The sequence below is a fragment of the Sciurus carolinensis genome, chromosome 2 (genome assembly GCF_902686445.1).
Source record: "Sciurus carolinensis chromosome 2, mSciCar1.2, whole genome shotgun sequence".
Classification (NCBI taxonomy): Eukaryota; Metazoa; Chordata; class Mammalia; order Rodentia; family Sciuridae; genus Sciurus; species Sciurus carolinensis.
The window spans coordinates 113,696,866-113,710,232 of record NC_062214.1 but is presented as its reverse complement, the minus strand read 5'-3'; the positions used below and the strand labels follow the sequence as shown (position 1 = coordinate 113,710,232).

Genomic DNA, 13,367 nt, shown 5'->3' with positions numbered 1-13,367 from the left:
TTTGTTCCCCTGTTGCTTGTGGGCTCCTTGCTCTGGTACACAGACTTGAAGTTGCAGAGTGGTGAGAAATCCCTACATTCCTTTTGCCAATGGGGGAATTATGGTCCCAACAAATGTATGTTTGCCTTCTTTGACTGATTTAAAAAACATATAGCCAAGCGCAGTGGTGCACTCCTGTAATCCCAGCAGCTTGGGAGGCTGAGGCAGGAGGATCATGAGTTCAAAGCCAGCCTCAGCAACCATGAGGCACTAAACAACTCAGTGAGGCCCTGTCTCTAAATAAAATACAAAGTAGGGCTGGGAATGGGACTCAGTGGCCAAGTGCCCCTGAGTTCAATCCCCAATATCCAAACACAAGAAACAACCAACCAAACAAACACACACAAAAGCTGCAGTGGTTTACCTTTAATAAATTAAGGTCTATAAAATGTTTAACATCTAGCTGCTTCATGGTGAGGAAAATATACCTATTAGTTTGGGGCTGTTTCCAGTTTGCCAGGTCTTTGGGTAGCATTAATAAAATGCACACACTAATTCATTATTAAAAAGAACTTCAGGCAGACAGATGCATGATGGCCTATAGCTGGGGATCCAACAAATATTTCTTACACAGAATGGGTTGAATTTCTAATCTGGAGAGGCCAAGCCTGCAGAATTGTAGGCATTGGGTGCAGGCCTGTCCTGATCTCCTGAGTGCAGGAAGAAGGTTCTTAGGAGAAATGTCCAAGTCTGCCCCAACTCAGGTTGTAGTGGCTGCTGGGGGCAGGGGTGGAACATGAGCAACATGTTTCTTTTCTAGGCTATGGACTTGAAGCAAGTTGTTTCAATTCTCAGATGTTCAATTTATTTTCTTGTTTGTCCAATGAAGATAATAATACCTGACCTATTTCAGAGTTGTTTTGAGTATAAAAGAAAATCAGTACATATGAAATGATAAGAAAAAATAAATGACACTCCATAAATATGAGATGCTGGGATGCATTTCCCTTTGCACTGACAGGAAAAACAAAACACCAAGTTTCTTCCTACACCCCTCCCTGGAGCAGAAGGGCTGCTTGTGGACAGGTGCTTTCTGGGTCATGTGTGTGTGTGTGTCTGTGTGTTTCTTCTCTGATGCTATCAGAAATTGTCTTGCACTGAGAGCAAACAAGGAGAGGCTTCATGAATTTGGGTATTTAAAGTCTTCCATTTGTCCCCAATGTTCACAGACCTACTATAAAGAGGAAAAAATAAAATAAAATAAAAGCCCAGATGATCTCATAGGTCTTTCTACCTCTGAAACAGATGGTATGATTCACGTATATTTGACATAAATGTACCAGGTTGTGATGATTTGCCTCATTATGCTCAGCTGAAGAGTGGATTAACTAGCAATAATATGTTGGGGATGTAAAACCTGACCTCTGATTAGAACAGAAGGCGGGAGTGGGCTGTTTCATGGTTAAAGCAATGAACTATGACTCAAGGCACCAAATTTCTAATCACAGATCTGTAACCTTGTATGTGGCACTGGGAGGTTTGCTGGAGACCTTCAAAAGTACTCTTAATTTGTATGTGCAGGCTATCAATCCTCAAAAACATTATAATGCATACTTCTTCTGAGAACAGTGTGGGTGATAAAATTAACGGTTAATAATGCTAAAGGGATAGCCATCCCTAAAGACTTCTGTATGCCTGCAGCAGTATTTGGACTGTCACCTAGAAATGCTAGTGAATGCAAATTCCATGGTTTCCAGAAAATCTATCCACTACTTTTCCCACTTCAAGTCAACCAACTACCCTCTCTGGTACGTACAGCAGACTGTGATGATGGAAATATTCTCTGTTTACCTTGTCCAGCAGTAGGTATTGCTACTTGAACTTGAACTAGGGTTAGTGAGGCTTCAGAACTCAATTTTCCTTTTGATTTAATTTTAACTAATTGAAATGCATGTGACAAAAAACCAGTATGGTTAGCAGTTACTGACTACAGTTTTGGATAGCCAGGTCGAAGCCAAGGAAACCTCCTCAAGCATCTGCAGGGAGGTGAGGTTGAGAAGGCAGAAAACATAAATTAACTAATGAATGAGTCAGGCTATCTTCAGAACAACTTTTTTTGTAGCTCAGTCTGGAGCTCCCCATCCCCAACAGATACCTTAACTGATAACCAATGATGGAAGATTCAGAAGAGAATAAAAATCATCCCTTCCCCTCTGACTCCCATCCCCTCTAGACATAAGAGTCTTTTCTTCTTTGCTTCTTTTGTGTAAATTCTGTAACAGGAAACTCTGCAGTACATACTACAACAAACCCTGAGCTCTAACTTTACCACTTCCCCACAGCATTCTGCAGACCCAAGACAGTCTGGAGACTGGCTGTTCTCCTCAATCTGCCACCTTGTCCCAGAAGTGCACTTACTCACAGTATACACCTGCATGGTGTAAAGAACTTATTCTCCCTGCATACCTTCATTTATTATCACCCATCCTTTGTGTGTGTGTATACGTATATATTTTATATATAATATATATGTTTTACTAAATAGTACGCTTCTCAGGTATCGTAAGCTCTAACGGAATGGGCATTTGATCTCTGTAATTCTCCTTGCACATTGCCCAGCAGAGTCAGACGCAATCAGGTGCTTGCTCAATGCTTCTTGAGATTGGGTAAAAGACTATTAGATTCAGTGGGGTTTTTATAGCTATTGTATTTTATGGCACTTTTCTCAAGTACAGCACATTCCAAAAACAATGTATCAGTGCCTTTGTAGAATTTGTTGAGAGGAGTTGGTTAGGCTTGGTTATTTTGGGGAAGGACTTTGAAATTGGTTATGTACTTTTCCAGTTGATGTCATGATTACTGGAAAGTTAGAAAAAGGGCCCTGCACTCAGCAGGTGGTTGAATGATTGGTCCTGAGGAAGAAAGATAGTATGATAAATACATTTATGGTCTCAACTTTCTTAATAGTGAAACAAAGGAAATAATTCAAAAAGCAGTCACCATGCTCTGATAAGGACCAGTAAATATGACAGAAAAAAAAGTGGGTAAGGAACTTTGCAATTTATCCAAGCTGGGAACTAGATGCAAGCACAGCATGCGAATAACTGCTTACGTGTCCACTGGTCTACAATGTCTTCTATTTATCTCCTTGCATGTATGTGTTTTAAGAATATTTTGAAATAGAAAGTCATTCATTTTGCTCTCATATTCATCCTTAACTGAAAGATCGAAGTGTAAATAAAGAGGAATTTACTATTAATAAAACCCTTGTGTTATTTTTCAGTACTGGGGATCAACCCAGGACCTTGTGGATGCTAGACAAGTGCTCTATCACTGAGTTACACCCCTAGATTTTCTCCCTCTTTTCCAAGTTAAAAGGTCTACAATAAACAGCACCGTGAAGCAGTGATTCTCAAAGTGGGGTTCTTAGAGCAGCTGCATCTGTATCACCTGGGAACTTGTTAGATATGCAAATTTTGGGGCCCTGCCCTGCCCCAGGTCCACTGGAGCAGAAATTTTGGGGGTGGGGTCCAGCCATCTGCATTACTTAAAAATAAAACAAAACAAAAAACCCCTCCACATGATTCTGATGCATCGATGTTTAAGAATGACTGCTTTAAACTAATTTTGAAATAGTTGGTTCAATGTCGTACTAAATGAGTATCTCTACAATGTCACATCTTTTCCAATCTATAAACATGTCTAAGCAAACACTAACCATGTCCAGTCAATAGTCCCTAGTTCTGAAATCTAATAGCTCTTGCTTTACCTGGGATCTGCTTAACCCCTCTTCTCTGCTCTCTGGCAGGCTCTCAGGGCTGGGGTGGGAGCTACAAAGCTGAGCCAACAAACTCATCTTCTTCCCAGTGGGAGATGAAAGAATACAAAAAGGGGCACACAGAGGAATTGGATATTGGAAAATCTTTGAATTCAAAGATTTCATTGAAATCCATTAATTTAATCTTTCCCCTTTTGGAGCAAAGCAAGTATTTAGCACTTTCCAATCACTAGTACACAAATGATAATCAAAAGAAAGACAGTGCTTATAAAATTATAAATAAATCTTTTCAGAGAATTGCTTTTTAGCTGCACTGAACCTGCGTACCCTTTGTGGTGAGTACAGGTGTTGACAAAGGGCAGTGTCTGGATAATTTGCTGCCCACATGTGTGTCCACATGTTCACTTCCCAGCTCGTTGACCCGCCATCACAACACTTATTAACCAGAATCTTCTAATCACAAACACAATTACAATTCCAGATTGTAAGGGGGATTATGGAGACATTATTTGTCCAAATGATTCAAAGGCTTTCATGCTTCTGTTCGATAACAATGTTTGCTCATGTAACACAGACTTTCTCTGCCCCAAGAACGCAAGGATAGAAAAGTGTCAGTGCACCAGATGCACAATATTATTTTATGATATTTTTCATCATGAGACAGATCTCCAACCGAAGAAAAGTGGAAATGCAAACTCTGTTCAGTAACTTTTTTCACTTTAAATTGCACCTCTCATCACGACCTATTACACCCACATAGTCATGTGACATAGGCACTGCAGACTGTCTCCAACATTTCAAAGGCTCAAAAGCTATTTTTAAAGCCAAAATACAATCTAGGTTGCTATTCTATAAAACATATTTTAAGGGAAGAACAAAGTAATATAGCAATTTCTATGCACGTGGGCAGTTAGCCAACTCACCAAAAGATTGAATGCAGCTGTCAATGAGATCGTCCAGGCTGGCTCCTTTGGCTAAATGTCCCAGGGACACCATCATTCGGAATTGGGTGATCTGGGCCAGGCTAGGATGGGAGGGGAAGGGGCTGCTGGCTGATTTCGCCTCTAGTCTTGCTTTAGGGGCAGCTCTGGAGCCATGGGAAGGTTTCCTGGGGAAGGAGAGAAGGCAGTGAGGGCAAGCAGAACAGCTCCAGGCTCTGTGGGCAGATTGGACAGCAAAGGAGTGGAGATAAAACAATTAATCCCCGGAGTTGAACTGATAGAAGACATACCCCTCCCACTTGGCAAATGTACCAAACGGACTGGTTGGCTGTTAAAGAGATATCTCCCCAGCAAATGACAGGTGAGATTTCAGGATTACAACTAGGGCTCTTTGCCCTGGCTTAAGGATTACTCTGTCTTGCTGTCTCCTGGTTCCCAAAGGGGAGAGGAAGAGGCAAGACTGTACCTTGATAGTCCTTATTTCTAGCAATAATTTTTTATTTTAGCTGCTAGGCCACTGACTTGGACCTTAAGAATTAAGTTGGCCTTGTCTTCAGTTAAGTTTATTCTTAATGAGCAATAGCAGAGATGCTGCAGGTGGACAGGCAGCCTCAAAAATGTCTGTAAGAACTTTATGGGATAAGTCAAAGACTGAAGCATACGGAGTGAGGAATTGTGGTGGTGGAGTTTAGATTTTAAGTTAGCTCTGCCTTTCTTACAAATATTGGTTAGTTTTAAGAAACTCTGTCATTATTGATAATACAAGCAATCATTATGAGCCATTTTTATCATTACACATTATTTCATGATGTACTTGTTTGGGTCCTTAACGATTAAAAAAGAAAGCTGAGCTAAGAGAGGTTTGTTCCAGAACTAAATGTAAAAAGACAAGTTTGGATCTGGACCCAGGATCCAGAGGACCTTCATTTTCCTCATTTAATTTACCTTTGGTCATGACCTTATGGGTCAGTACAAGTTATTTTTCAAAACTGCTCATGAAGATTAAATATTTTATTTTCCTCTTTATTAAAAAATATACACACACAGATACATATCTAAAATCTCTTAAGATTTAATAGTGATAGGCATTGCTGCTGGTAACTTTTTTGGCATGTAGTTTAATTTTCCTTCCCTATTGTGGCTTTGATTATTTCAATTTGTCCCCAAAGAAGAGAAAGGAAGAGCGCAAGAGAAATAAACCCCATAACTGTGACTTTATGTTCATACACATTATGATCAGCATAAAATGGCATCAATTAATCAGTTAGTGCTTTTTCTATGAGCAAGACATGACACTAGGGTAGAGAGGACCACATTGAGAGAGTCTACCTGAGGGTACTTTGTATACCATAAAATATGCTCATTATATGTTAGCTGTTGTGTAAAGGCACTCTAGAATGTCTTTAATACAAAAAACCTAGTTGGGGAATCAGACTGAGATAATGAAAAGGTAACTACATAACTCTTAAATAAGTGTCCTGTGAGGGTCAAGAGCAAGAAATAAGATATCCTCAGAGGAGGGAGAAGGTGTTTCTGGGTGAGTGTATGGAAGAACTTCTCTGACAAGATAATATCTCACCCAGAAGGGGCTGAAGTGCTTAGATCAACCAAAAATGTTGGGCACACTTGGGTTCTGGAAAACCAGCTTGCCCTGAACATGGGTCACTCAGCACAAGGCCAGTCTCAAGGAGGGAGCACCTCGGGGCTTCAGGTTCTGTTTCAAACTCGTTCTGGGGCATTGATCTGTGGCAGCTGTTGGGGCTCTGTTCCAACCCGGAGTGAGGCCAGTGAAAACAAATCAACAATTGTTTACTGAGTTTTTGCTAACCCAAGGCACTGATTCCCAAAAGACTGAACTGATGCTATAGAACTCAAACAAGTTTCTGGCCATTACTGATTTTTACTCAGGTCCTATGATAGCCCCTGAATCAGATAAGTATCTGCAAATAAAATGATAATCTAAAAACAAAACAGTAATGGTCACTGTGAATTGAGTACCTATGCTATGGAGGCACTGTGCTGGGATTTGCATTGTCTCTGAAGTTGTTACTTTCATCTCATGATGCTGAAGCTGAGTTGAAAAGAGTCTAAAGGCTGCACAACTTAAGTTAGATTGGGATTTGTACCTGGAGCCTCCATGGCTTTAGATTAATATATATTTACTGTGCCTGTCACCATGTACCTTTCACTACCTCAGAATTGGATATTAGACTCACAGGGAGGCTGAAAAAGTTAATTCAATATAAAACAAGTTGAATCTTTCAAAAACATAGCTGATAACACAGAGGCTGCATGTCAGCCCTTATTCCTTCTACAGATCCTTGGAACTTTCCTCAGGACCCCAGGGCTGGATGGATTTTTCACAGTCATTTTCCAAACTCCTCGCCTTTAGATGTAGAGGTCCAGTCTTGGAAAGGCAATGTGACTACCAGGGCAAAGCAGGCCCCATGCCATATATCCCAGTTGGGCTCCCTTCCCTTCTTGGAAGTACAGCCAATTCCCTAAACCTGGCCCAGAGTTGGAATTAGTCAGCTTTCTGTCTCGCCTGCTGCCTTAGCACCATTAAGACCACCCCCAAAGGCAGAGTAAGAGAAAGACAAAAGTCCTGTCCTTCTTGGTGAAAGTCTCTTTTCTCTCTTTCATAGCACTTCTCTCTAGACTCTGGAAAAGAGGCAACAACCTAGCTTGTAGGATATCTGTCCTGCTTTGCAAACACAGCTCAGAGGTGTTTGCACAGAGGTGACTGGAGATCCAGGGAAAATTCCATTTTATTTCTTAGTTGGTGGCATTGGTCAATCAGGACTCTTAAACCCAACATGTTCTGTAGTTCTAGTAATGTATCTTGATGTGGCCATTAAGGGAAACCACTTTGATTCATCTGGTACTTCTCAGATGTAGGTGCTTTTACCAAAATTAGAAGGGACTATGATAGATAGAAATGAAGAAAGACCTAGAAGGAAGTATTTAGGGTAGAAAAAGGGGAGGGTGAAAGATGCAACTTGGAAAGTAATAAGGTGAGAGATAGTAAGAGGAATTGGGCATGAGAAATGGGGAGGGGGCTTATTAAAAACTCTCTGCCCTAAGACGATGGGATTAACAGCTCCATAAACAGAAACTTGCCTCTTTTGTTATTCAGTCTCTTGACTGGTTGCTTTATGAAAAATCCTCAAATTGCTCCTGACTTTCTGGTGAAATGGTGGTAGATAAGGATTTATGAACTGCTTTGTTTTAGGAAGATTTAAGGGAGTTTTAACAATTCATCTAATGAATGGTCTAAATCTGCAAAAGCATATTTTTAAAGGATAATTAAGCCAAATGTTGCCAATTTAATTTGCAAAAAAAAAAAAAAAAAAAAAAAACCAAATTAAAAAAAACAAAAACAAATTAACTTGAAGGTGTTTCTGAGACTAAAAGTGGCCAACACCCCACCGAGCTTGCTGAAATAGGTTGTCAAAACTCTGAACTGGTTTGCATGAAATCCTCTCCAGGCTCAAGTATCTCAGAGAGGTCGCAGTTTCAACCTAAGCTTTTCATAAAATCCAGCATGAAAGAGTAAAGGAAGAAATGGAGGAAGAGAACTGGAACTCCCACAGCTTGTTTTGCAGGGAAAGGTGACTTCCATTAGCTTCTAGTGAGGATTCCTTTCAGTCCTGTCCTTTCTTTCTCATAATGCAGACTCCATTTAATTGAAGCTCCTCTCCCCCAGTCTAGTGCAAAGTATAGCGTTGGGCTCTCACATACATGGACTGGGGGCAAGGACTGCATCGAGGGCTGAAAAACCTCAGTCCAGGGGATTTTAAGTGCAGAAGGTTCAGAAACACGAAGCATCCTGGCCCTATGGGTATGGCTGTGCGGACTGGGTAGGTGCAGTTATCCGAGTCCATGTGAATGGATTTGTGAAGTGCACAACTTGCCCTGCCCTTTACCGAGACCGGACGTTGTCCAGGCTGCAGCCTACTTCCGGTCCTTTGGGAGCAAGTTCTTCATTTACTTGGCCCCGCCAGGCCTTTTTCTCTTACCAAGAGTCTTTTCACTCAGTGTCACTCTTCCATCATCTCCTGGCATCCCAAGACCCTCTTAAACATCTCTCTAGAATCTCAGCGGCCGAGGGGAGGAGTGCGGGCTCCCAACCAGAAAGTTATATGGTTCGTTGGCCAAGGATTTGGAAACTTCTCTGGAGCAGGGGCAACCAAGCGGTGCCACCTCCACTTGCTCGGCACGAACGCTGTTGGCCGTTCTGGGCAGGGCCGAGAGAGAGCGCCAGGTGGCGCGCCAGCGCCCCGCGCCCGCAGCAGGTGCGGGGGGCGCGGAGAGTCTGCGAGTGGGAGAATGAGTTCGGGTGTCCCGGAGTCCGGGAAAATTCGGGAAGAGGTCGACGGTTGGGCACCGGATGGGTGAAGGGCATTGGCTCTCGCCATTCCGGATCCTGCCAGGCGAACTCGGTTTCGCAGCCTCACTGACCGCACCGCCCCAGATCCCTCCTCCACCCGCGACGCCCGAGTTGCTAGGAGCTCAGGACCCGTCCGCCTCTCGCGCGGGTCTCCTTGGACGTCAGCGGAGACCCGGGCTCCCTGCGGTCCTCCATCTCCCGCCAACAACCTCCCTTGGGAGAGACGTCCTTGTCGCCCTCACCCCCCGCCTTCCCATCAACGAGAGGATCATACGGGCCGCCCGCGCAGCTGTCCTTTACCCAAGAATGAAACTGACGCTCCTCAGGGCGCTGCCACCTCTACTCACCGCGGAGCCTCTCGCGCCTTGCCCAGGGTGCCCATGGCCGCAGCCCGAGCGCCTGGAGCCGGCTCACCTAGCGCGGCGGGACGGGCTCGGCGGGGCGCGGCGCATAGCCACGGCCGCCGCCTCCTGCCCGGCCTCTCCGCCCCCGGCCCTCGCCGCCCCCGGCCGCCCGCCTGCAGCTCTCGGAGCTAGGCGAGCCGACAGAGGCGCACCCGCAGGCACAAACTTTGTGTGAGCGCGCCCCCTCTCCTCACTCGCGCGCGCGCACACACTCGCCCGCACGAACCACCTGACAAACGCTGATGTTATCGGCTGTAGGAAACGTGTGGGGCTCTCAGCTCTTCCCCGAAACCTGCCCCCACTACTCAGTAGCGCCCCAGGTCTGCGCCTCAAACAGATCTCTTTTCGCACCCTTGGCCGTCGATATTCCCAGGCGAAGGGTTAAGTCGGGGGGAACAGGAGAGGGGGACGCTCGCGACTCCCTTGAATCATCCCTTATCTCAGGCCCAGTCCGCGCCTTGCAGAGGAGCCGCGAGTCCAGCTGCCTGCCACCTGAGCCCCGAGGAAGCGGGCTTCACCTAGCGGCTCTTGTAGGACCTCTTCCCCTACCCTCGTAGACCTCTCTCGTATATATCAATCAAAGCGCAGAGTCAGAGTCAGAGTGAAGAACTACGACACAACTGAGGGGCGCTGGAACCTCGAATTTGGGTCTCTTGGTAGTAGTTCGTAAGACCGGGCCACACATGTGTGCGCCGCTCCCTGCAAGAGGGCTGCAGGTGTGGAGATGGCGCTCCGGGGGCGAGATCCATATCTGGATCCGGAGAGAGACAGCTGCTTGGCGTCTTCGGGTGTGGGAGACATGGGGACAGGAGCAGGGGTGGAAGTGTGGGGAGAGCCTTCTTACACTTCTTACAATGACAAAAGTGGAGGCCTACTCCCCCGCCCCAGCTTGTCCAAAGGATGGTAATAATAATAGCTGATGCTGATTGTGTTGTGTGTTTTCTGTACCTCAGTTAATCCAATCCTCTAATTACAAAGAGGTCACTGTTTAAGAGATAAGAAAAACTAAGATTTAGAGAATACCATGCCTCAGATCACACCATCAACAAACAGCAGAGGACTGAGATTTGCCTGCTACCTGTAATCCCTTGCCTGACTGTCCTTTTTTAATAGCACTTGTCATTGTCACATTCCCTAACTCAAGCCACAATGATAGTTGTCTTACCAGCCACAGTGTTCTAGACTTTAAGACCTCTATCTGTAATGTCATTTATATATTTCCTTATATTTATACGCCACATTGTTCTAAAGAACAATTTAAGAAAGCTTGCAAGAGTACATAACCTACAAAAAAGAAGTGTGTGAAATGGAAAATAAGGCACATAAAATGGGACCAGGAATGGACATTGTTGAAAAACTTGTATTCCATAGGGTCCAATACATTTGCTTCCAGTGGAGCCTAAATTTGGACACCCCCTACACACACACACACACACACACACACACACGGGCTCAAAAAGAGTTTTTTCCCCCACCTTTCTTTGGTGCTAGGGATTGAACCCAAGGTCTCCCACAAACTAGAAAAGTGCTCTACCACTGAGCCGTACTTCCAGGCTTTCTGTTCTTGCTACAAAGACCAGAAATAAATTTTCTTCAGTGAAACTTCCTGAACACTGGGTAACATAAAGAACCAAGTCTTCATTCATAACCAGAGAGAAGGACAGGTAGAAGTTAAATAACTATTAAATAATGACTCTACTTCTTATAAAGGGGCTTTAACTTCCACAAGTTTTTAGCGCTCTTATACCCCCTCTCTTATGTGAGCCCTAAAACCCAGACAAGCAAAAAGTGGATGAGAATGGTAAAGATTCATATCTTTATCTATATTCATATCTATTTCCCAATTATCATGAGCGGGTGGGCTTTGGTTTTCTTCACAGAGATCTTCTCTAACTACCAGGTAAACAATTAACCTTTCACTGATCTTATCCCAGTGTGAGCTCTTTGTCCTTCAAAAAGTTAAATGTTACTTATACTTTATATTGCCACATAATATTTCATGTCTTTGTCTTATCTCTAGAAGTATATTGTCAGTGATTTGAGGTCAAGGACCAGGTCTTATGCTTCCTTAGCTTCCAAAGAACAGCCAGTTTTGGGCAACACATGTGGATCATACACTGCTATTGATTTGATATTGCAATGTGGAATACAATGCCCTCAAAGAAGAAATTTACATCCTTCCTGATTATTTCTGAAGGAAGGGTATGTGTTTTCTTATGTACAGCAAAACTGGTAATCTTGCCAGGCCTGTAGCCTCTAGGTTTCATGGTCCCCTTCACCGTTTCTTCATTGCTTTTGTTGAGAATAGAGCCCCTCTGTTGCATCCATTCCTGAATCTTTGGACAGCAAAGGTATTGTATGTGTCAAAGAAATAATCCAGACTTATACTGTATATACAAGTGTGTTTATATATACAGATAGGCTATTTGGTGCATATTCATAATATTAAACATACATGCAGGCAGTTACATACGCCTAAATACCTGAATTCCACAAAATACATAAATAGTACAAATTGAGGTTATTTCTTCTTTCATGAAATGAGTCTTTCTGAGTTAAGAAAGAGACCTACACAGTCTCCACAAATCTCTTTCTCTTGGATTTCCTGAAAATCTGCACCTCCCTGTATCTGATTCTGTTTCTGGGTTCACCTGAGATTTTTTTTTTTTTAAGTTCACCTTTCTATTGAACGTGTTACAAAGGAGTTTTGTCGAAAAGACCAAATCCCTCGTTCTCATCAAATTCCTCTGATTTCTCCACTTTCCATCAGATTCCTCTTCTTTCTCCACAGTGGGCCCAGCCTCAGTGGTAGAAGGGCAAGATCTGCTGGCGCAAAGCTGCAACAGTAGCAGCCCACCTCCTCAATTTTGCAGTTGAGGCTCTCAAGGTGGAAACTGCCCAGGGCTTCTGTAAATAATACAGGTCAAAAGGGTTTAACATTTACAACAGCTGCTTTGCTGAGGGCATTGATCTGATCCTCCGTGAAAGTCAACTCTGGTTGTGAGGATGAGAGCAGAATAGATGCAAACAAGCTTGGAGGCCATGGCCATACTGCAGGAGTGCAGGGCTGTCACTGCAGGAGGAAGAGAGAGTCTCACCCCAACACAGTCTGAGCATCCTCAGACTCCTCAGAAGGACTAGTATCTTGGCAGCAGGTGAGGAAAGGGTCCACCTAAGGTGTTCTGGATGCTTCTACCTGAGCAATGCAACTTTTCTACACATCTAATGGTAGTTAGCTCTGTCTTGCTCTTCATCCTCCATAGTCTCCCTGGTATATGAGGCCCCTCTGACCTTGAGAACAAGAGTTGGTCTTCCTTTTCTTATACCCTTGTTTTCTTCTTTTCTGCCTCTCCTACTTATTTGACAGGCAATATCAACAGATAAGAAGGGGCAGTAAAGACTCTCTGTGCATTCCTTGGGTTATTCCTCTGGATTCTTTCTCTGTCATTTTTCCTTTTTTCAATCAGGTTCAATGAGGACATTTTACTTAGATTGGGGGAGGTATTTAGTCAGCCCTTCCTTGATGTTATCAAAATACCTGACATGAACAACTTAAAGGAGGAAAGATTAATATTGGCTCAGAGTTTTGTCCATGGTCTGCTGGTGCTCTTGCTTTGGGCCTTAGATGAGGCAGAACATCAGTGTGGAAGGGCATGGCAAAGGAAAACTACCCAACTCTTGGCAACCAGGAAGCGGAGAGAGGTGGGGGTGGGGGAGAAAAGGGTTCAGGGACCAGAGGTAGTTCCTAAGGGCATACCCCCAGAGACCTACTTCCTTCAATCAGGTCCCACCTTCTACATTCCCAATAATGCCTTCAAATTACTCATCCACTGGTGAGGTCAGAGACCTCACAACCCAATCATTTCCCCAAAGCC

At 43.8% G+C, this 13,367-nt stretch overlaps 1 protein-coding gene across 2 annotated transcripts in view; it reads right to left on the bottom strand.

The window, feature by feature from the left end:
* Positions 1–9,664, bottom strand: part of Rasgrp1 (RAS guanyl releasing protein 1) — a 72,436-nt gene extending 62,772 nt beyond the window's left edge. For both annotated transcript variants that reach the window (XM_047538741.1, XM_047538740.1), the window contains exons 1-2: positions 9,436–9,664; positions 4,681–4,865 (exon numbers count right to left, since the gene is read on the bottom strand). In XM_047538741.1, the coding sequence (XP_047394697.1) occupies positions 4,681–4,865; positions 9,436–9,470 (220 nt within the window). In that variant the 5' untranslated portion in view covers positions 9,471–9,664. The remainder of the gene's footprint in view (positions 1–4,680; positions 4,866–9,435) is intronic.
* Between the last annotated feature and the right edge of the window lie 3,703 nt (positions 9,665–13,367).